Source organism: Mercenaria mercenaria, chromosome 11, assembly GCF_021730395.1.
Source record: "Mercenaria mercenaria strain notata chromosome 11, MADL_Memer_1, whole genome shotgun sequence".
Lineage (NCBI taxonomy): Eukaryota > Metazoa > Mollusca > Bivalvia > Venerida > Veneridae > Mercenaria > Mercenaria mercenaria.
Window position 1 is genome coordinate 38,810,082 of NC_069371.1, and position 25,396 is coordinate 38,835,477.

Sequence of the window (25,396 nt, forward strand, 5' to 3'; positions counted from 1 at the left end):
AAAGTTGACCTAAACATAAAACTTAACCAAGAAATCTGATATTTTCTAAGTACAAAAGGGGCCATAAATCTTGCAAAAAGCAAGATGGAGTTATGTTTCTTGCTATACAGGGTCAGCTTATGATGGTGAACAAGTATTCCAAGTTTCAAAGCAATAGCTTTGATAGTTTAGGAGAAAAGCTGACCTAAACATAAAACTTAACCAGGCAACGCCGACGCAGACGCCGACGCCGACACCGACGCCGACGCCGACGCCGACAACCGCTCAAGTGATGACAATAACTCATCATTTTTTTTCAAAAAATCAGATGAGCTAAAAAGCAGAAATGCTGCTAAATATGTAAATAACAACTATACATCTGATTCCAAATAAAAAGTAAGTGCAGCGTATTTGTAATTCTACTTCGGTTTAGATTTTTTTTAAATGCCTTGAATAAAAGTCAAACAATAAAGCTGACTGCACAGTGAATATAAATAAATGTAAATGATCGGGTCCTTAAAGTTTCGAAGAAACGACTTACACCATCACAAAAAATCAGACTGACCACCTTTAAAAAGCAGGGACGGATACATGTATACAGAACTAACACAGTCTTCTTATTCTTTCGACAGATCTAGAGTTTTTTCATACTCGGTAAGCTGCTCAACAAATCCTACATTTGGTTTTGCTGACGGACGTTTACTTTTCACATAAGCAAAAGCGTCTTTGAATGTCATATTTTCTGTCTTCATTAAATAGCCTATTGTGAAAGCAGATGCCCTGCTAACACCTGCATTACAGTGAATAAACACACATCCATCCTGCCTACCCTCGTCTATAAACTTGAAAGTCCGATCAAAGTGTCCGAGGACCTTTGTGTCAGGTGTATCATTGACTTTTACGTTTAGGTATTTGACCTTGTTTTCAAAGTAGTTTTTGACATATGTCCCGATGTTAACAATGTGCGTTACACCATATCTCTCAAGTATACCCCATTCTGCTGCCACATCTTGAGAACCTGTAAGAATGAGGAAATGGAATTAATAGGTAACACAAACTATTACTGTTAAATCATTAATATTCTTGGGGTGGGGGACTATTTTTGGTTGATTATGTACGTGTTCAAAGGAAATAAGTGAATTCATATCACTACAAAATAGTCACTTGGGGTCCTGGTTCAAACGGAACCATGGTACTGTATTAGCCAATTAAGAGCATTGGCACCAGACTGATTTGCTTTCTTTATTTAAAAGCATTGTTGAATAACCAAAACAAAGATGAGCTGCTTGTATAACATACAATTATGTCCCTGGTCTGTAATTTCCAGTCTCTATATCCAGTATGCTGTGAGCTTGATCTCTGACCTTGTGTTCTCTGCTGACCACAGACATTCATATATGAGCCGTGCCATGAGAAAACCAACATAGTGGGTTTGCGAACAGCATGGATCCAGACCAGCCTGCACATCCACGCAGTCTGGTCAGGATCCATGCTGTTTGCTAACAGTTTCTCTAATGCCAATAGGCTTTGAAAGCAAACAGCATGGATCCTGACCAGACTGCGTGGATGCGCAGGCTGGTCTGGATCCATGCTGGTCGCATACCCACTATGTTGGTTTTCTCATGGCATGGCTCAATTATGGATTTTGATGACACAAGCATTCCCCTGTTACAGATTCTAAACCTCTCATTGACCTCTGACCTACTGACCCACTCAACAAAATGTTTTATCCAGTGACCATAAAAAATCATCCTATGAAGTTAGACCAAGCACTCTTCAGTTACTGACCAGAAACCAATTTTGCAGTTTTGAGGTCACTGTGACATTTACCTTTGACCTTCACAGCACTTGTTTCCCACAAGTAACAACTTCCAGACATAAATCAGAGGAGAAGGGATTCACTTATAAAACTTATTTACAATTCACACACAAGAATCTAGATAAAACGTGTAAAGTTAACCCTTACCAAGCTAAATTTCAATAATGGACTGGTCCATCTTCCATTTTGGGCAGTACCATTTATCATTTGAAGGGGTGTTTACTGAAAATTTACTGACTGAATAGCGAACAGTGCAGACCATGACCAGACTGCATGGATGTGCAGGCTGATCTTGGTCTACACTGGTCGCAAAGGCAGAATCAATCGTGTCCAGCATGGTTAGGATTAACATGCAATCATAACTTACCGAATATAAGATTGTCCCTAATTTCTCCAACTTGAAAATCCATAAGCACATCTGGGACAAACCCATACTGTTTTTTATTTGTGACCTCTGTTCTACAGTTCCCTGAATCGTCTCGGAACTCTCGAATTATTTTACCATCCTCAGTTTTTATAGCAGTGTCTATAATAAAATATTAAATTAAATTTTGTAACATTTACTCCATATTATTAAAGATAAACAGATTTGACATAATGAAAAACAATGCTGAATGCTTATATGTAACACTAAAGACCACGTATAATACGTTTAAGTGTTTATTTAACCACTTTGAAGCATGTTTGAAGACCTATCCTGGAAAAACTTGTACATGCAGAGAATTAAAAAAAAGTGCTTGCATGTTCTTAAATATTATATAATAAAATGAAAAACAAACTTTATAAGTATCAGTTGCCATGCTAACTTTTGTACTTTGTCTATTTTTAGAACATCTAACAGTTGGTATCTCATTAAACAAGAGGGTCATGATGACCCTGGATTGCTAACCAGAGTAATATGAGCTACATGTTTCAAATGTCAAACTGATGATTTTTAGAAATTTTTTGGAAAATTTTCCGATGTACAATCAAGTAACCCCTGGGGCAAGAGTCAATTTTACCCTGTGGGGTCATGATTTGAACAAAGTTTGTAGAAGTCTAATAGGCAATGTTACATATCGAATATCTAAGATCTAGACCTTCTGGTTTATTTTAAGCAAATTTATGAAGATTTCCCTATGTACAATCAAGTAACCCCTGGGGCTGGGTCAATTTGACGCTGGGGGGTGGGGGGGTCAAGATTTGAACAAATTTTGTAGAGGTCCACTAGGCAATGCTACATGTCAAATATCTAAGCTCTAGGCCTTCTGGTTTATTTTTAGAAAATTTTGAAGATTTTTCTATGTACAATCAAGTAACCCCATGGGGCGGGGTCAATTTGACCTCGGGGGTCATGATTTGAAGAAATTTTGCAGAAGTCTACTAGGCAATGCTACATGTCAAATATCTAAGATCTAGGCCTTTTGGTTTATTTTTAGAAATTTTTTGAAGATTTTCCTATGTAAAATCAAGTGACCCCTGGGGCGGGGTCAATTTTGACCCTGGGGGTCATGATTTGAACAAATGTTGTAGAGGTCCACTAGGCAATGCTACAAGTGAAATATCTAAGCTCTAAGCCTTCTGGTTTATTTTAAGAAAATTTTTTGAAGATTTTCATAATTTATGTAAAATCAAGTGACCCCCAGGGCGGGGTCAATTTTGACCCCGGGGTCATGATTTGAACAACTTTAGTAGAAATCCACTAGGCAATGCTACATTTCAAATATCTAAGCTCTAGGGCTTCTGCTTTTTGATAAGATTTTTTAAGATTTTCCTATGTAAAATCAAGTGAACCCTGTGGCGGGGTCAATTTTGACACCGGGGGTCATGATTTGAATAAATTTTGTAGAGGTCCACTAGGCAATGCTACATGTGAAATATCTAAGCTCTAGGCCTTCTGGTTTATTTTTAGAAATTTTTTGAAGATTTTCATATGTAAAATCAAGTGACCCCTGGGGCGGGGTCAATTTTGACCCCGGGGTCATGATTTGAACAACTTTAGTAGAGGTTTGCTAGGCAATGCTACATGTCAAATATCTAAGGTCTAGGGCTTCTGGTTTTCGAGAAGAAGATTTTTAAAGATTTTTCTATGTAAAATCAAGTGACCCCTGGGGCGGGGTCAATTTTGACCCCGGGGTCATGATTTGAACAAAATTGGTAGAGGTCCACTAGGCAATGCTTCACACCAAATATCTAAGCTCTAGGGCTCCTGGTTTTTGAGAAGAAGATTTTTAAAGTTTTTCCTTTCGGTTGCCATGGCAACCAGAGTTCTGCATAGAATTCAATTCTTTGAACAATTTTTAAAGAAGACCATCCAAGGAACATCCCTGTGAAGTTTCATCAAAATTGGCCGGTTGGTTTAGGAGGAGATGTTGTTTAAAGGAAAGTGTGGACGGACGGACGGACGACGGATGGACGGTGAGTGTTCACAATACCTCACCCTGAGCACTTTATGCTCAGGTGAGCTAAAAAGGGCAAACAAATATTTGTTACCCAATTATTCACATAAAGAGATGTCAAGTATTAATATCAGAAATCCACGTTATATGGCCATTTAAAATTATTTGCAAAATTTTAACATAATAAATTCTAGGTACATGTACCTGTTTTGTTAAGACTTTTCTTGTTGAAATGTTGCAGCTGTGACAAGAGGCTGGACTTACCTCCTCCCTCTGAACTACTTGGTGATTCTGAAATTGAATAAGCAAATTACTGTAAGTTTAACCTAATCTCTTCCTTCTTTCATTATCTAGTCTTCCCACTTCCTACTGTAGTCATGCTATTCCATCCATTAAATATATGATAAATCATAATCCAGTTTGAAATTACTGTAATTTTCTCAAGACTGAAATCCAAATAATAGTTGCCATCCATTTTTTCATCCTATGAAGTTATGCTGAAGCATACTTAAGCTATTGGTCAGAAACCTTGTTCATTCTGAAGGTTGCTGCGACCTTTAACTTTGACATAATGGACTCAGCAACCCAGTTTTGACTCAAGATGATCAAGTTGCGATCTCGGCCTAGATAACACATACACTTGTAACCATTTTGATCTAGTTTCATGCAGATAAGGCAATAACTAGAGCTGCTTTTGAGAAAAGCGCATGTCTCCCACAAATGCAATTCCCAATCAGACTTTCAGCGCTTTATCAAAAACAATGTTTCAAGGGCCATAACTCCAAAGTGCCTGGGCCGATTTGGCTAGTTATCAAACCTGCCCGAGGACTTATTGGCAAACCCATTTTGTTCAAGTTCAGTGAAGATTGAATGAGAACTGTTCCACTTAGAGCGCAGACAAGATTTGTGACAGATGGACGGACACAGAGACAGGAGTAAATCAATATGTCTCCCACCACAGTGGTGTGGGAAGCTAGAGATATCACAGGAGTGATGAATTATGCCCCCATAAAATGGTCTTGTCACAGAAGTAAGCCAATGTCAAAGTTGAACCTCAAAATCAATAGGGTCATCTGCTGGTCATGATCAACCTCCCTATTAAGTTTGGTGATCCTAGGCCCAAGCATTCTCAAGTTATCGTCTGGAAATGGTTTAAATATTCCGGGTCACTGTTACCTTGACCTTTGACCTACTTGATCCTAGACCCAAGTTTTCATGTTTAATTGTTCTGGGTCATAGTCAAACTTGACCTGTATTTTATGATGTTACACTTGTATAAACATACCAACGCGTGAAGCATTCTCAAATTATCATCTGGAAATGGTTTAACTATTCCGGGTCACTGTGACCTTGACCTTTTGACCTCAAAATCCATATGTTTCATCTGCTGGTCATGATCAACCTTTCTATTAATTTTCATGACCCTTGGCCCAAGCGCTCACAACTTATCACCTAAAAATTGCTTAAGTGTTCTGGGTCACTGTGACCTTGACCTTTGACCTACTGACCTCAAAATTAGTACGGGTCATCTGCTGGTCATGATTAACCTTTCTATTCAAATTCGTGATCCAGGGCCCAAGTATTCTCAAGTTATTGTCCGGAAACGGTTTAACTGTTCAGGGTCACTGTGACCTTGACCTCTGACCTAGTGATCTCAAAATCCATAGGTTTCGTCTGCTGGTCATGACCAACATTCATATAAACTTTCATGATCCTAGGCCCAAGCCTTCTCAAGTTATCATCCGAAAATGGTTTAACTGTTCCGGGTCACTGTGACCTTGACCATTAACCTACTGATCTCAATATCAATAAGAGTCATCTGCTGGTTATGACCAACCTCCCTATCAATTTTCATGATCCTACGCCCAAGTGTTCTCAAGTTATCATAAGGAAACCATTTAATTTTTCCGGGTCATTGTGACCTTGAACCTTGACATACAGACCTCAAAGTCGAACTTGACCTGTCTTTTATGATATTACACTTGTGTATCAAAATTTATGATCATATGCCCAAACAATCTCTAGTTATCATCTAAAAACCGATTAACTGTTCCGGATCATTGTGACCTTGACCTTTGACCTACTGACCTCAAAGTCTAACTTGACCTGTATTTTACGATGTTACACCTGTGTACAAAAAAAATTATTTATTATTAAATCTGGCAAGCCTTTCATGAGTTATTGTCCGGGAACCATGAAAACCAACAGACAGACCAACCGACAAGCTCACTCTTATATACCTCCCCAAACTTCGTTTTGTGGGGATACAATAAATTGTCTCAAGAGGGGGCCTCCGTGGCCGAGTGGTTAGAGTCGTTGACTTCAAACCATTTGCCCCTCATCGATGTGGGTTCGAAACCTCATTTGAGGCGTAGAATTCTTCACGTGAGGAAGCCATCCAGCTGGCTTACGGAAGGTCGGTGGTTCTACCCAGGTACCCGCTCATGATGAAATTATGCACGGAGGGGCACCTGGGGCCTTCCTCCACCATTAAAGCTGGAAAGTCGCCATATGACCTAAAATTGTGTCGGTGCGACGTTAAACCCAACAAAATAAATAAAATAAAATAAACAAGAGGGTTTAAATGGCCTTTTCTATGATTTAGACTCAAGAGATATGCTCATGTTGGTAAAAACAAATGTGATATTTCAGTATTACAAGCGATTTTGTGAAATGTGCTTAGTTTGTGTGCTCGAGTATAGCAGAAATAATACAAGTATAACAAGGCAGTCTGAACGACAGCTAAATCCCCCGCCACTGCTATGGATAGTGAAAGGGTAAACCTTTGATTTTAGCTGTGACCTTGACCTTGAACTGACACGGCTGACTCATGAATTCTGCACAACGTCTTGATGAGGTGATCATTTGACCCAAGTTTCATGAAAATCCTTCAAGGGGTTTAGGAGATACAGAGCTGAAACCTTTGACCTTCAGTTGTGACCTTGACCTTGAGTTGACATGGCTGACTCATGAGTTCTTGATGAGGTGATCATCTGACCCAAGTTTGATGAAAATCCTTCAAGGGGTTTAGGAGATACAGAGTGGACACCAAATGGAAGACTCAAACCTTCTACCCTTAGTTGTGACCTTGACCTTGAGCTTGCATGGTTGACTCATAATTTCTTTACATCGTTCTGATGAGGTAATCATTTGACCCAAGTTTTATAAAATTCCTTCAAGGGGTTTAGGAGATATAGAGCGGACACAAAATGGAAGGCTCAAACCTTTGACCTTCAGTTGTGACCTTGACCTTGAGCCGACACGGCTGACTCATAAGTTCTGCACATCGCCTTGATGAGGTGATCGTTTGACCCAAGTTTGATGAAAATCTTTCAAGGGGTTTAGGAGATATAGAGCGGACACAAAATGGAAGGCTCAAACCTTTGACCCTAAGTTGTGACCTTGACCTTGAGCCGGCATGACTGACTCATGGGTTCTGCACATCGTCTTGATGAGGTGATCATTTGACCCAAGTTTTATAAAATTCCATCAAGGGGTTTAAGAGATATAGAGCGGACACAAAATGGAAGGCTCAAACCTTTGACCCTGAGTTGTGACCTTGACCTTGAACTGGCATGGCTGACTCATGGGTTCTGCACATCATCTTGATGAGGTGATCATTTGACCCAAGTTTTATAAAATTCCTTTAAGGGGTTTAGGAGATATAGAGCGGACACAAAATGGCAGGCTCGAACCTTTGACCTTGAGTTGTGACCTTGACCTTGAACCGACAAGGCTGACTCGTGGGTTCTGCACATCGTCTTGATGAGGTGATCATTTGACCCAAGTTTGATGAAAATCCTTCAAGGGGTTTAGGAGATATGGAGCGGACACGAAAGTGTTACGGACGGAAGGACAGACGGAAGGACGGACGGAAGGACGCACGGAAGGACGCAGACCATTCCTATAATCCCTCCGCCACGGCGGGGGATTAAAAATAGCCTTAAACATAACAGAGAAAGATGTGTGCTAGCCAGAGGAAATCACACCTTCACGAATGTTTGGGTTTTATTGCCTGTTGTATCAGACTGGAGATATTGAAACTTGGTGACTTACAAATGTGAATTTATTGATGTATGAACAAATTTATCACACAAACAAGACATTTATCATCTGACATTCATTAATTAATCAATTTACTAACCGTACGATTTACCAAACACGACAAGCAGATTACAGATATTTATAGTAACATTTGTTATTTGCGATGCGCCTTTGGTAATTTGTGCAGGGCAAATTTATCCTGTGCAATGAATGATAAATTATTGTGCAGATAACCAACCGACAAAAATTTGTTATATGCGCTGCCCGTTTAGTAAATCATGCAGACTGTTTATTTGAGCTTAACATAAACATATGGCTCATGGACCCATATTGTACCTTAGATATGTTACTTCCACCTGTGTATTACTTCACTTGTTCTACGCAAAATTTACTACTCAAACTACATAGTAGATTCTACAGGATAATGTAAATAATATTGGAACTACTTGATTTGATAAAGCTATGGCCAGTAAGATGCTTGGGTCTAAACCCTGGGAGAGAAAATACCAAGGTCCATGCAGCTGTGCCTATAACCCCGGACATAGTGATCCGTAGGCAGACACTAACCACATTGCTAACAGGTTAACCCAACAGCATGGCTGTTGGAAGTGGTCTATAAACCTGCTATCACTACACTTATCCCTGGGGTGTGGAATTCCTATGTCCGACTTGTCAGACTCCGGACCCTTTGCTGGCGGACAAGTGCATTTTTTCATTCCGTTTGTCCGTGGACAAGGATACATTTTCAGGTATAAATTGAGCAAAAAGCAAGAATAATTTAGTGACGTTGTTGCTTGAAGTTAATGGAGGTGATAAAATAACGAAATCCATGTTTTACCAACTGAGGGCCTCTCGATTGCTGCAGTTTTGGAAAAAACAAACACTTATGTCTAAATTTAGGATCTTTTTCTGGGTTCTTTTTGGCTCTTGGTCTCGGTCTTGCGTGATTTTGCACACGATAACTCTACGAATAGAAACCGGAAATGTAAACAATTCTGGCAACCTTTTTGACAAATTCGTTAATAGAACGTTGGTAGTTGATAGACGGGTAATAACAAAACTAAAAAGCATAGAGAGATCGCGAGAACGATTCAAAACAAGTCAGATCATTTCAAGAGTTTCAGCTGGCTTCGCACGGGCAATGTTTCGGCCTGGCATTTTTGTTTTACTGAATCTGTTGAAGGTTCCCCAGTCTCGACTTCAGCCTAGTATAATTATATGCAAAAGTGTTAATAGCTTTTTTTGTCACAGTTACAGTAATACACTGTATTAGGTTTGCTTCTGTTTCAACCTGTAGATAATAAAAACAGTTGCCCGAAATAATGAATAACTGGCAGTTTAGTGCAAGTTTTAATGTTGAAAATCTGGACAAGTAAATTTTGACTGCGGGCAAGTGGACTTTTATATCTCATTTGTACGTGGACAAGTGAAAAATATTGGGATTTCCACACCCCTGTATCCCTTTACTTTTCAGAGCTCACCAGCTCTCTAGGATGACACTCCACGCCCACTGCATGAGACTGATGAGTCCGTTAAACGCATTAATATAAACTCTGGGAGAGAAAATACCAAAGTCCCTTCTGTGGCTCAAATCCCTGGCCTTGTGATTCGTAGGTGGACACTCTAACCACATCGATAACGGGCTAACCCTACAGCAACCCAACAACAAGGCTGTTGGAAGTGGACTAGTATGAAAATACTATCCTCGATATCCCTATAGGGTCGAATAAATTTGTCTATTACACAGGTGGCAGTAACGTACCTAGGATACATTATGAGTCCATGAGCTATGCACTTAAATATATTACAATTAAAATGTTTTCTTAGAAAAAAAAAAGCCAAAAAATCATTTTGAACTTTTTTTGCCCTGTGACAATGAGCCATTAGAAAGGTCTTTATGAGCATTTTGATATGTATGTTGCTTGTAAGTCCATATTTTTTTCCAAAAAATATTTCTTGATAAATGGTTGGCCGTCTTTTGGGTAAGTGATACCTTTAGGATAGGATGATTCAGAACTCTGGTGGAAGGGTGTAAAACCCTTTTTAAGCCCCTCTTCTTATGGAATTGCTGCTGTATGGCTAAATTTGTTTCTTCACAGTGTATTTATTTAAATGGTGTCAGATCTGTTTATACTGTCACTATAGCTGTAAAATCAGTTTACTGCCCAGTGTTTTAGTGTCTTATTTTGTATGGAGTTTTTCCCTGCCAGTGCTTATCTAGCCTTATTTTGAAGTCATTAACAGTTTTCGCATATACTGTTTTTATACAACATACTGTGGTAATTCATTCCATAGTTTGATAACACAACGAGAAAACTGGCATTTCAAGTTTTAGGTTATTCACCATATCGACATTATTGATAAATCCCATTTTCCGGTATTTCCGTACATCGTGGCCTCAACGTGAAACTAGTCTATCTGCTTCTATTTCTATATACACATAGACTAGTTTCGCGTTGAGGCCACGACATAGGGTCAGGGGGGTCGGCGAGATTAACCGATATAAAGACCGTGTACACTATGAGCGATTATTTTTGCCAGAAGATAAGAATTTATGAAAGATCTTACTTTCTCACAATGGAAATACTATTCTACGACTTCGGCAACATTGTTTTTTGCAAAAATAATCTGTTTATCTTGAACAATGCAAAAAATTTCACACCTTCGGTATCGAGCCACGGAAGCGGCAGTGTAGAATAAAAGATAAAATTTCAAAAATAAAGTAAACTTTGAGGATATTTTTGCTATATCTTAAATACAACAATGTTTAATGATAATCTGCAATACTTTTTTTATTCATTTTCTTTGTTTAAAACTTTAAAAAAGGATAATCTAAACACTACCGCCATGTAGCGTAATGGCCGATACCCCCCTCACCGTGAAAACGGGAACGGGCGTTTATTAGTGGTTTATACCGGAAAACGGGATTTTATCTATAATGTCGATATCGTGAATGACCTCTTGTTGAAAAATCTCTCAAAAGGTCAGTCATCTATTCCTTTAACGATTTTAAAAACCTGTTTTAAGTCACCTCTTAATCTGCGATGAGAAAGACTGGGTAATTTCAATTTTTCCAACCGGTATGTACCGTATTTTGGTGTGTATAGGTCGCACTTTTTCTACCCATTTTGCTGCCTGAAAAAGTTCCTGCGACCTATACGACAGAACATTGCCAGCAGAGTTTTTTTTCGGGCCAATTTTCTGACCGTAGCTCTCGCAAAATTACGTGCATCTGTCACGAACGAACAAAATGGATAAAAAATATCAATTAAAATTAAAATTACGAATTGCTTTAATTCAAAGATGTTTTTGCAATTTCAGTTACGTTTGTTTCTACTTTCGTTTTACTGGACGCCATTGACATGTACTCCGGGTTGGATAAAATCCGGACAGATCCGTCATCCATTCCAAACATTGTTTATACTAATTCTTAGCGTATTAAAAAACTTAAAAGATAATTTTTTACTTTTGATTTTTAAATAAAAGAAAAAAATCCAAAAAGAGATATTTTGTTAATCTCAGAATCAAAAGAACGCGGTTAATTACATGATGCGGAAAGGTGTTATAATTGCTGTGCAAACAATTCACATTTAAACTTGCATAATTACAGAATATAAACGCAAACCGTCTGCTGCCAATTAGTGTCAAAAAGCCGCTTTTCTTTGATGTAGTCTGTTACCGATACTACTGTTGGTATAAAACTATTGGGATCGAAAATAACACAGTCCGATTTCCACCAATCAGGTTCTGATAATAATTCAGTCCGCGGCATCAATATGGCCGCCGCCATACTTTTTTGCCGGTAAATATTAAATATTGCTGGGTAAAAAATCCGAAACTTAACTGCGACTAATACGCTAGAACTTAAATTTTCCGACCATTTCCAGAGCAAAAATTAGATGCGGACTATACATTACCGCGACCTATACACACCAAAATACGGTATGCCCTTTTCTCGTTATTCCGAGCCCCTTAACCGGTATTTCAGTGCTGGTCAGTAACAGCTTTAAGTTTCAAAAGTGTTTTTGCTATAGTTTGATACTCCAACATCTAAACTTAAAAAATCCCCATGAAGAAAAATTCTAAAGATTGTCGTAAATGAATAATCCAGGCTTTCACATGATGACCCTAATCCTCTGAAACAGCCAGATTCTTTCTCGTTGAACCGAGACTTGCGATCATTTGTACTAGCTCTGAAAAAATAAGGCTTTTTTTGAAAAAGTTCTTTTTTAAAATTAAGAACAGATACATTATAGTGTTTGTGGACAAAAAAGTTTTAAAATATGTGGTTTCTGTTTTCTGTAAGAAGGTTATATATTACCCCAGTGATTTTAGATAAGCAAATTTTGTGCCAAAATTTTCTGTTGTGTATATTTCTATTTTAATGCAAGTAATACTATTTTCTTTTTGTTTAATTGTCTTATGATTTGCCACAACATACATAAAATTTAGAAACAGGAAATAGCTGCAAGTGCAAATTTTCCAAAGGCTCGGATCAATGAGAAGGCTCGGAATTACGAGAAAGAGTCATATATGTTAATTCTTTCAAAGATTGAACAAGATTTGTTGCTCTCTTTTGAAGTCTTTCTAGACTGTCTATGTTCTTAAGTAAATATAAAGACTCTTCCAGAAAATTCTTTTGGGTTGAAATTTTTTGGGATGGCAACATACCTGTCATTTTAGTTTTGAACAATAAAAACTAACGAAATAAGATTAGTTCTATACAAATGGCGTTTCTAATAAAAGGGAGCTAATCTACACAACCGAATATAACCTGACTAACTCCCGTATACTCAGGTAAAATACCGTATTTCTTACTTCCTGACCGTAAGCTAATATAGCTTTCTGTTAATTCTGTAAATTCACAATGAAAGTGGTCTTGATCTTTCTCAATACAGTAAGCAATATAACTAGACCAAAATATAACTTTCACATGCTTATATGACTCATTATTCCATATTCATCAACAGCAACTACATTTTGGACTACTTTACATGTAACACTGAGTTTTTACTTTAATTGTGGTGTAAACAGTCCTATTATTTGGAAGAGGGAGCGGTGGTCTAGTGGTTATTGTGTCGACTGCTCAATCCAGTGGTCGTGGGTTCGAACCTCAGTGGGGTCACGACCATGACTTCTCATATAAAGGTAAAGGTAAAGGTAAATTTTATTTACCGTCGCTTTCTGAAACAATGAACATAAGCTCTGTAGAGCTTTTTGAGCGACCTATTTTAAGAACAGTTAAAACCAATTATACCTTACACCAAGAAATTTGCTGGTACCCATTTACAGCTGGGTCGCCTGAGGCAATCATGATAAAGTACCTTGTCAAAGTGGGAGTAGCCAGGAATCAAACCAGGGGCCTTCACCTCCGTAGGAAAGCGTCTTAGCCCTCTCGACCAATGCGTCCACCAGTATACTGGGTTTTCCAGGAAGCGGACTCGAGAGTGGTTCAAATAAGCTAAAAGCTTTCATCACAATCGAGCTAAAATAAATAGTAAAGTAATATTTGGAAGCGTTTGATGGCGATGACACTCTGACAAAGATAGTTGTCACGGTAAGGACTCGGTCGGGTAAGGGGAGGATATGTGTCAGGCAGCCGGTTTGCTCGCTTGGTAGGCTCACTTGCCTTGTAAGCGAGGGGTCCCGGGTTCGAGCCCTGCACTGACTTCACATTTTTCCTCTCCCTCTGACATTTGGCGCCCAACAGGGGATCATAGCATTCTTAAATTGTTTGGTCTGTCTTACGATGCTTGCATTTGTATGTGCCTCCAGAATTCGAGGACGAATTTCTAGTTTGTGGGATGTGATGTCACGGTACGGACTTGGTCCCTTAAGAGGAGAAATGTGTCAGACAGACTGTTTGCTCGGTCTGTAGAGCACTTGCCTTGTAATCGAGGGGTTTCGGGTTCCAGCCCCAGACTAACTGCACATTTTTCTCACACTGTGACATATTGTTCGCTTATATCTTAAGTTGATGAATCGGCTAGAATTATTTGCCTTAATGTAATATTGTTAATATGGTTTGGTCAATCTATTTCTTTTGATATTGAAACCCAAAGTATTAAGCGGCATCGGTCTTGTTTAGTTTAATGCCACGTAAAATGTTGTCAAAATACGATTTTTTTTCAGTCCTATCCACAACACCTCATAATTATCTAGGTTCAATTCCATAACCATATATCTTGTTTTCACCACTCATTGGTCATTTTGTAGGATTTGGAACTCTGATGAAGAGTCGACGGTTATACAATTAAACACCCTGTGAACAACATTGCTTTACATTTTATTGAATCAGGAGGCCGTTTTGTAATCTCTCACACAGCGTAGAATAAATTTCACTTGTTAGTTTGAAACACGGACATGGGCAGCGTCACATTGGATACGTCAGTGATCGCAAATGTAGTCATATACAATTCTTCGACAGCGTTCCCTTATGGAATACTTTATCTACCAAGATGCCTGCTAGAGGACGGACTCCCAACTTATCAAACTTACAAATTAGTTATTGTGACACTAAGAATGTACTGGAAAAGTTTGCAACATTAAAGAACGTTTGCGATATCTTAACTTGATTTATTGAATTCTATAAAGTTGTCAGGGTGAATCATTTAATGAATGCAAGCAGCTTAGTAAACATTACTCACTGAGTGAGTGCGGATAATCCCACGCTTTTAGTGACTGATATTCAGTTAGCATTTCTCGTAGAACTGAAAAAACTTTTAAATGTTTACAACTTCTTGCCCCGCGTTTATCACAATCATCAACCTCTTTACAAATTCCAGTGACTAATTTACGAAAACAAATATTTATAGAACAAGTCAAAGCAAAAGAACTTAATATGAATGCATTTTTGCCTGATGGTACAGATGTATTGCGTATTACTAAAAGCACAAAGAAACTGGAATTAGATTGGGTCTTTATAATTTCATCTCATTTTGATAAAGTAAAGCACTTTTCTACTTCACATTTGCAAAAGGCTTCAAGGCTAATGTTACATTATACATGAACATATTGTTGTTATTATTAAAGCTCTTAGACACATATCCTTTCTTTGAAAGAACTGACTATAACAGGTATTGTATAACCCATACGTACGTTATATTTACCTAAAGTTCTTGCAGAGGTTCGTTGCAGCCAAACAGTTACGACACCTACAACCATTGACAGACGTTTATATCATAGTTCGGACATATGAAACGCCGTCAACTTTAAAATGTTAGTACACCAGTGTAATATCAAAAATTCGATATGGCGTTATTTCAATCCTACGACTTCAAGCATGTGATAAACCTAATTCTATGTGGGTTAAATGTTGAAAATGTTCGTACCTACTACTGGATATGATTTGTTAAAGCTCCACATAATTATTGGAACGAGAAACAGTGTAGTTTTATGAAATTAATTTGCTATTATTCTATTAAATGTACTGGTATTATGAACAACATTCTAGTCACTAGACATACGACTCGATAATGCAAGTTTCAAAATTAATAAGTTTATCCATTTTTTAAAATTACATTTATCAATATTGTGTATTTACAATTTATAAACACTAAATGTCTGCAAAAATATATTAATATGTTTCAAAATAGTCTATATGTGTTTTAAACAATTAAAGGATGTAATAACTAAAATAAATACAGAAGCCAGTTTAATAATATATAAAATACAATACATAACATCATTTAATTTTAGTGACAAAAACTGCATAATTTAGCTTCTGTCAGTTTTCAAAACACACTAAGATTTCAAACACATCAACAAAACCCATAATTTAAAAAAGTACATTGTCTACTTCTCCAACACCAATATGTACATCTGTATATGTTTTTATCGATATAGAACAAACAAACACATACAAGTGTTGAAATTTAACTTCCATGAAGTGTTGTGTTTTTTTTACTGGAAGACATATCCCAGCTGGCACTATTTACAATCCTATATAATACGAAAACGCAATTAAAATTATTTATGCCTCCTGCCTTTTTCCTTAGAAACAAGGTAGAGCGAAATTAAAGACGTCATACTTCAATACCGAAGATACATCTTTTTAAAGTCAAATTTGACGGTTATAGACGGAAGAAATTCGCTGTGACCGATGCTCATTATGATAACTTTTCTGGACATATTATCAAAAGCACCTTTTATCGTTTAAGTTTTTCTTATTTAAGACAATAAACGTCAGCTTTATCTGAGCGTCGCTCCGTTAGTACAAGGAATGATCCATCATCCCGGTTTGATATATGAATGTGTTGTGGGCGTGTCAAGCCTAGATCACGTGAAAGTATCGTCATCACTGAAGCTCCACCTTCTGACAACAAAAGGACGTTTGCTGAACGAATGGCGGTGACGTAGACATTATCCTCTCGGTCGACAGCGGTGCTATAAGGACGGTCTAGCTCCTTGTGCGTAAAGACGTACAACACATCGCCTCGGGTTGACATTCGAACAAGAGATCCTTTTGTTCCAGATTGTCCTTCACAGCAAATGTACAGCACGTGGTCTGTCCGGGCACGAGTAACTGAAACAGGTCTCAATATATTTGGATTTTCTCTGGAAGCAAAGTTGATTACTTGAAGTTCTCTACCAGTGTCATCTAGGAATGATACCTGATTTCCGTCATCTTTTGTCGTCACGACAAGATTTCCATCGACAATAGCAATTCCCCAACATTCACGCCGTGTTACTATGCATCGTTGTGTACACATTGACGATCCCGACACGCGGATAATGTGGATGGTTTTCTCAAGCGGAACTGTCACGGCTATTTCACTAGACGATATACTCGCTACATTCCATGGCTCCTTAGCCATATCCAAATGGCAGACATATGTGAAATCGGCATTGAATAGTTTTATACGGCTATTATTACAGTCCACGAGAATAAGCCTTTTGTCTGGAAGCTCGACGGAGCCTGTAATTGTGCATTCTCTTGAGTCACCTTCAACCTTTATAACAATGCTCTTTAGTTTTGTGCATTGTTTCGGTGTGGTGTTGCTACTAGTTAAAGGTTCAAAAGTCAACGTTTTGAAATTTGATTTATTCTGAGAAGAACTGGCTGAGCACATTGATGAGTTTTCGTAGACTGGCGAAGGAGAGTTTTCTTCGGTTTGTGGCTTCCTAAATATACGGGCAATTTGACTGACGGCAGAAGATATGACTGGTTTACTTTCGGGACTGACACTTGACGCAGATGAAGATCTATGCCGGAAGAGGAATTTCATGTTTTCTTGGTTACTAACACTGTCCGTATTTTCTGAGCTTTCCGAGATTCGTCTATTGCTAGATATATCCCCAACACCCGACATGACGTTTACATAATGCCAGACGCGGTTTTTAGGTTTTTCGCTCGTTGGTGGTTTTGTTGATGTTCCTGTAAAGGTCTTTGTCGCTCCATCAACTAAAGTCTCACTCTCATTAACATCGCCAGCACCGGGAGTGGATTTTCCTTCGTTTTGAACATCAGAAAATACGGATCCATCGTCATCGTTCAAATCAACAGCATTTTCCCTTATTTCGGTTTTCGACGTTTCGCCTCGTTCGGTAGTGCCATTATAATCTTGACAACGCACCGGGCTGGAGCAAGATCTCGGCAGAAAATGACGTATTCCATGGATATCTGGGCGTTCGGGACGCGGGCGAACAACTGGTGTTGGGGCAGTAGATTCAATTGGTACGGTTTTTGGTCGCTTTGGTTCTTTCTGAGTACGCTGAGGTCTTTGCTCCGTATTAATCCCCGACTGGTTTGCAGCTGCTTCATTTAATGGAGGGCGTGTTATGAGTATTGCTCTTGGTGAGACGTGACGAATGGGAGAACGAGAGAGAACATCATCAGCAGAAACGTCCCTAGGCGACGGAATGAATGATTCGTTTAGTGTATTTCCCCTTGACATTAATTCAGGAGGTTCATGTAGATTGGACTCAAACTGGTTGACATTGACACTGCCAAGTTTACTAAATGAATTTAGAAAGGCAAGAAGCTGATTTTCAATGGCGAATTCTACTTTGATTACTTTGATATTTGAATGGCATCCATGTATGAACGAAGACTGACTTTTGATATCATTTTCAATCGTCGTTATCATCTCAAGAGACTGTGAAGACACCGGAAGTTCGCTTAAAGTTTTTCCGGAAGTTTCAATCTCTGCCTTAATACGTTCGTATTTTTCACACTGAGCTTTTAAAACGACAACTTCTCCGTCATGCTGCACATTTACTTGATCTTTTATATCAGTCTCGAAGGAATTCAGCAACGCTTCTACTTTTCCACGGAAATCTTTTACTTCCGTCATGATTGATGACTTTTCCGTAGACAACTGCTCTATGTTTGACTTCAGATGCAATATAGCCTCATTTAGATATCCTAAAAGATTTTCAACGTCTGTTTTCACTATGGTGAATCTGGACGTGAATTCAACATGCTCTTCGATGTCAAGTATATCGCACTGTCGGTGGCCATTCTTGAAGCATTTACTGCATAGCTTGACATTGTGTTCAACACAGAAGAATTCAATAACTTTACCAGCGTGTTCTGCACATCTCTCAGTTGTTGAAGGTGTTTCGCGCTTTTCGAGCATTTCATGAAAGCTTGAATCTAGCAAAGAAACTAGAAGATGGTTGAGAGGAAACAAACTAGACCATGTGTCTATACGGGTAAACGCACGTGGTGCGGGTGTAATGGCGCGGCACACTGGACAGGGAAAATCGGACACCAGGACCCTCTCGCGGGATTTGTTTACGATATACGAGTGAAGGCAGGATTCACATAGCGTGTGTTGACATGGTAACATGCGCGGTGTCTTGTAGATGTCCATACATATTGGACAACACAGTAGGTTGTCTTGCGGAGATTGACTCGACTTTGTGGTAGCCATCCGTACAAGTTCTGTGTCAGGTACTTTACTGCATATCACTTCTTCATAGGACTTAATTGGTGAACTTTACAAGGCACCTGAAAGAAAATAAAAGAATGAGCAGGATAATATAAGAATTGTACAAGTCCGATAGGAAACTATCAAACGTGTATGCAGACATGCGGTCAATGTTAAAACAGGCATGAATGAATAGCGCTTAGGCCGACGACAGTGTTCAGTATTATGAAATAGCAGCTTGGGAAGTTTGAGGGTATATATTTTAGCCATACACCTATCTTGCGTGTAATGTCAGCTATGTTGGTCTATTGGCTTAGTTTTGAAAATACGTCGATGAATTAAGTTTTATTTTTCGATTAAAATGGACGGCAATATCAACAATAATAATTATCCAACCTGAATATAATGAAAACAACTCCATAAGCAAAAGCAAACAAAATAAAGATATTTTGTTTGTATAATCATCGGGAGTGTGGATTTTTCCCTATTCAGGCAAAGATTACATTAATATTGCAACATTGAAACATCATAAATTGATTAAAATAATTATGATTGTAATTGTAAAATATCTAAATGAAACAGTCATTTCTTAACTACCTTCACAACAATTTCATGTTTATCTCAATAATAATTGAGATCAAATTATCTGATAATAGCACTTTTTGAGAATTAAGTCTGCATCCCCTGCTCACTTATCTACTAGTTTATCGAAAGTAATTTTTCCTAATCTGACAGATAGGCCATCGGTAAGCATTCTTTAAATATCTGCGGTCCTCCAAGCAGCTACTTCAGCACGATCCCCACTGGGATTCGAGTAATCGACCTTCCGCTCCCGAAGCGGATGCCTTAAGCGCTAGGGGATAGGGAACGTTACATATTCAAAATACTTAATTCAAAGTCTTACATCCTGTAAATGTATTTATCTTTATATATACACACACATATATATATACTTTTTTTTATCAGACTCTGTTCTTTACGGAATTCCGCCAAATGTTATTATGAGATTCTCCCTCGGCCTTAATTCCTGACAAATATCGATTTTCATAACAGACAAAGGAGCATTTGGTATTCATTAATTTTTTTTCAACAATCAATACAGGTGATTTTATTGCACGCAGATGTGTTTTCATGACTCTCTAAAATCCTTTTATGTAATATGAGGGCTTTTTCCGTTAAAGTATTATTTTATTTCCTTGACAAAACTATGAAATCATTATCGTGTGCATAAAAATTGGTTGTTATGCCCAAAACGGCTATTTATTTGGGATATGCCTTCGCGGAATTTCACTAATCAAGATAAAAAGAAGAAAGGGAACTTTGCTTGGTCGTTTGAATTGACTGACGCAACAACGAAATGTGCTGGAATTTGTCAATGAATTTGCAATTATAGAACCACCACTAGCCCTCCGGCAAACTATACGCATTTGCAGACACACGGTCAATGTTAGCATAGCGAAAAAAGTTTTCAATTTCAGCCGACGACAATGTTCAGTGCTGTATAATAGTAGTTTTCTTGTAAAAGAGCGCTAAATCAAAGCGATATAACTATCTTGAGTGTAAAGTTATGTTTTAGTTTTGAAAATAAGCCAATGAAAAAAGTATCTTTTTCGATTATAGACGGCACTATTTACATTTATTTCCAACCTAAATATAACGAAAACAACACTCTTACCAAACACAAAAGAAAGATACAAATTTGTTTGATTGATCGAAGTGTGATTGTATCTAGTTCAAATATATCTTTACATCCCGTTTCGCTCGATTTTTTAAAACCATATTCAGACAAAAATAACATTAATTACTGCAACTTTGAAACATCATAAATTGATTAAAGCTGTTAAGATAAAACATGCAACACTTATCTCTTAACTAGTGCGCAGCTCTTTGATGTTTAATTCAATTAATATGGACATGAAATGATCTGATAATAATAATCTCGTGAGAATTAAATCTGTATCCCATGCTAACTTATCTATTATATTAGTTTTTCTTGTTGACGATATCGAAAGTTATCTCCCTGTTAATGTAAAAGGATAGATACGTTAGATGAATTACTAAATTGACTAAAATTTAACTTAAAATATTACGAAGTCTTAAGCGACAGTTAGATAACAGTTTCGCATTTAATTTAAGAAAAATAAAATTACACAAACTTGCTTTGAACAGCGAATTTTTACGAAATGAGAGTCAAATAGGATTATGACTATGCCGTATAAAGCATCATAATAAAAGTTTTAACGATAAAAAACTTGTGTATTTTATCATTTAGTATAATAGTATTTTCAGTTATCAAAATGGGAAAAACTTACGCTGTAATCCAACTATAACTTCAACTACAAATATAAAACATGTAAAATGCATGCTACTTTTACTATATCGTGCGCACGTGACGCAACGTAGTCTGCGAGTAAATGTGAGATATTGTCCAACTTTGTCTCTTGGCTGATCTCTAGAGACACGAGAAAAAATTCCAATAATTTGCATAAAACCTAAGGAGCAAATTGTGCAGACGAATGACTCACTATTAGGGGATGCATTGCATGAAATTACGTTGACTTCCAGCATGAAAACAAACGCGAGTAAGCTCTAAAAATAGCACAGAATCATGGTCGATAGACAGAAGCAGTTGCCAGGCCAGAGCAAACAAAGACTTGAAATAATGGACAAGGACAGGAGATATATAACTTATTTTTTGGTTATTGTACCTTTCGAAGAAATGCAACAACTGCGTTTGTTTCTAATGCAGTTATCTTTGCTAAACAGGATTAAATTATGTAGATTTATTTTGTATAAATCAAGTATACTATGTAAATAAGTAAAAAATACCCGGGTATATTTTCTTTATACTGTTTCACGCACTACTAGAAAGTATTTATTAGTTGTAATTATTGATTACTTAGGTTTACACTTTATATTTTATAAAATCTTTTCAATCTTACAGTTTTATCACATTTAGCATATTTAAATGACAATCGTTTATAAATTTACTTTGCAAAGTCGTTCAAATGTTAAAATATGTGCTTTTCTAACGACTGTACTGTGAATAATTACGACAAGACTACTGTAATTGATGTTTCCTCTTGGAAAAAAATATAAAAGTAAGAAACAGCATTACTCAACTTTCGCTTGAAGAACCTCATTCGAGGCTTTTGCAGTTTGGCCCCATACATTTACATCACATTTTTAGCCGTTTCCTAGGTCACTGAATCAGTCTTTTGTCAACAGGTTCAGGTTAACTGTGTGGTTTAATTTGCACTCGAAGTTTAACATCGGCATAAGATAATTATAATGGTCAAATACAGATATGTTTCATACAGCAGTTCAGAGAAATTAATGTAATTAAAATTGTTTTTGAACGTATATTTCATGAGTAAAAACCAAACATGTCTCCATGGGTATTGACCTTGAATTTAGACAAACATGATAAACAAGAAGCAAACATTTGTCCTCGGTTATTAGCAACTAAGCCTGCCATTTTCCAAATGATTCATTTGCTGACATAAGAATTAAGAAGCAAAATGATCCGGTGAATGCAAGACAGGTACCGACATCAGAATCTCTAGAAGGACAAGAACCGCACATTTGTCCTCGCTTATTAGCTACTAAGCCTGCCACTTCGATTACTTGTTTTTCCAAATGATTCATACTTGCTGACATAATAATTAAGACGCAAAATGACCCAGTGAATGCAGGGCAAGTTCCGATATCGGATTCTCTAGTACGATTATGTTATTGTTTTGTTTTGAAACTGATATTTTCCTATTTAACCAACGTTGATATGATCTACAAGGTTTGTCTATTCATCCGCGTGTTTAATGATACTAAACAATGCAATGTTTATATAATAGTTGCTTTCATCTGGATGATCAGTTTACTTGAAGTTTCAGAAATACAGGGAATAAATAAATGGATGTACTACCGTAATTAACTTGATAAATTTTAAAGCGCTTGTATGCACACGTTTTCTTCAAGAAGGATCAAACGTTTGAACATTTCTGTCGTTTTAACGTTGACGTTATTCTTTACAAAATATTCACTTTAATGCAATGAATTGATTTTAGTTTTAGCGGAAGTCCAATGGTTTTGCTACCCGAAGGATTTTTAATCGAATGCGAATCGTTTACATGATCAGCCGACACAACTGAAAATACATAATTGTCAACATCTATGAAAATGACATTTATCTCTGCAACTGCGCAGATGTTATGTCCGCCTATATGAACATGAAAGTAACCTGTATTGAGCAGCATGCGTTCAAATTCATTGAGATGATATTGATTGATGAGTTAGAAAGTATGAGACTGTTTCAATATATGTGTATTGCAATTATTTCTACAGTTACATCCCTTGTGATTGGAGAGAGAGAGAGAGAGAGAGAGAGAGAGCAATTGTTTTGAAAGATTTGCATTGCGAAAGTGCATTAATTCATAATAAGTAACATTTACCTCTTGAATAGCCTTCTCAAAAATCCAACTCTGCTCTTAACATTTTGTCTTCAACAAATGGTTGAATATATCTTCTTTAGATCCAAACAGAGGTATTGATTTGTGACCCAATATCTGATAAATTATAAACATAAAGATATACACTTATTTACTTGTTAAAGCGATAAAGTGGAAAATAAAAACAAAAAAGAATCATAAACAAATACAAAAGGTATGTTAAATCACAACATTCAGCTTGGTCGGACAAAATTGATAATTATTTTAAGTCTTTTTGAATACATGATCACACATAAAACCCGTTTACTTATGGGTCCCTTTGTAAGTCCGTGTGCATAGGTATCACTTTACAGTATCGATACATGTATTGAATGTCCCGAGCAGACTTTAATGTGTTCAATATCTTAACTGCTATGTTTGAAAGTAATTTCATCCACAATATTAAGTATAAAGTGACTGAAAAGTGTCTCGACACATTTTTTTCTCTCATTATTTAACGTCCTGTTCTTTTCTACTATACTCCCACAAAGACGTTTTTTTATACCACTAGACATTCATTCATTGTCTATATAACTATTATAGTAGAATTTAATACCTCATATTGAATATCATGTGTGCAGTTGTATTTGCTCTAACGTATGGAAACTATTGTACAAATGTTAAATGTTAGCAATCAAAGCTTTTATGACTCATGATAATGAACATAAAGTCATCATTAATTAATTAATTGAATGAAATAATACAGTCGCCCAGAGAATTATACAAAAAGGCGAAATATCTATTATTCAACTATATATATATGCATTTAGTATTTTTATTACACACGAGGATTCTTTGAATATACAAAAACAACAATTACACTAATAATGATTATGATAGTAATAATAAAGTATCTATAAGAAAACACAATTATTACAAAATATCACCGATTCAGTAACATGAATATGGAAAGCATGAAATCAATAAAACGTGCTTTGCAGAATGACAAAATGCATTAAAAATTCATAAAGCTTAATAATATTTGAAATGTGACCACCTTCTCCCTCGAAATGGAAGAAAGAAAAACACGACGAACGTTCTAAGTGGCGGCGTGTCAGCTAGCACACTCGGATTTTACTACATGTATATTTATGTATATGGACTTTTACGGAGTTATACGTTTTAAAACTTCGTAAGAACAAATTTTTCGCTAAATTGTTTTTCAAGATGGGCATCCATGATCTATGGTTTATGTATATACTACAGATTTTATAACGTTAATCTATAATACTTAAGGTATTAGGTCACTAATAGTAATGTTTACAAAATGGCCTTTGCTTGGTATATTCTGAAAGGTACAACTTTTACCATGCCGTTTTTTATAAATTTTGAATAACTTATGGTATCGCCTCAAGCTCAAGTAGAGACAAATTTCAAAGTGATAGCCACTATCCAAAACGTTTGCAGAGAACTCATTTTACCATTAATTTCAATAGAAGAAACATCAAACTATTGGTAAACAATTATAAAACACAAAATAAAAATGTCAATATCATTTTTTTCTATGGTGCCTCAAGTAAACGGATTTAATGAGACAGAATTCATACTTTAACATTGAAAAAATAAGGTCGAATGATGTGTTTCTGTTTTGAATTTTGCTTACTCCATTTAAAATTAACCTTAGGGAAGACGTAAATCCTACCTAAATTTCTTCCACAATATATAATCTAAGAGTGAAAGCAAAATAGAGAACTTTCACCGTGCGTAACTCAATATTTTTAAAGGTGTGTAACTCTACCCCTTCTGTTTAAGTAGTAAATTCTCTCTGAACACCAAAAAATCGCTTGTAAGATTCATCTTTTTCCATTTTTGTACAAA

The 25,396-nt window shown here is 36.9% G+C and overlaps 2 protein-coding genes across 3 annotated transcripts; both read right to left on the reverse strand.

Annotated features, from left to right (window-relative positions):
• Nucleotides 1-319: 319 nt before the first annotated feature.
• On the reverse strand, nucleotides 320-13,008 carry LOC123531350 (dual specificity protein phosphatase 19-like). Its single transcript, XM_045312213.2, has 4 exons — nucleotides 12,892-13,008; nucleotides 4,381-4,467; nucleotides 2,166-2,324; nucleotides 320-997 (listed from the first exon to the last, which is right to left on the reverse strand). The coding sequence occupies exons 1-4, from the start codon at nucleotides 12,896-12,898 to the stop codon at nucleotides 597-599; spliced, it is 654 nt and encodes a 217-aa protein (XP_045168148.2). The 5' UTR covers nucleotides 12,899-13,008; the 3' UTR covers nucleotides 320-596.
• A 2,851-nt stretch (nucleotides 13,009-15,859) lies between these two features.
• Nucleotides 15,860-24,067, reverse strand: LOC123531349 (uncharacterized). 2 transcript variants are annotated; one of them, XM_045312210.2, is made up of 3 exons: nucleotides 23,847-24,067; nucleotides 23,543-23,656; nucleotides 15,860-19,174 (listed from the first exon to the last, which is right to left on the reverse strand). In XM_045312210.2, exon 3 carries the CDS (start codon nucleotides 19,095-19,097, stop codon nucleotides 16,386-16,388), a length of 2,712 nt encoding a protein of 903 aa, XP_045168145.2. In that variant the 5' UTR covers nucleotides 19,098-19,174; nucleotides 23,543-23,656; nucleotides 23,847-24,067; the 3' UTR covers nucleotides 15,860-16,385. The 2 variants fall into 2 exon arrangements, with proteins under 2 accessions (XP_045168145.2, XP_045168146.2); XM_045312211.2 differs by lacking the exons at nucleotides 23,543-23,656; nucleotides 23,847-24,067 and adding an exon at nucleotides 21,407-21,600.
• Nucleotides 24,068-25,396: the final 1,329 nt, after the last annotated feature.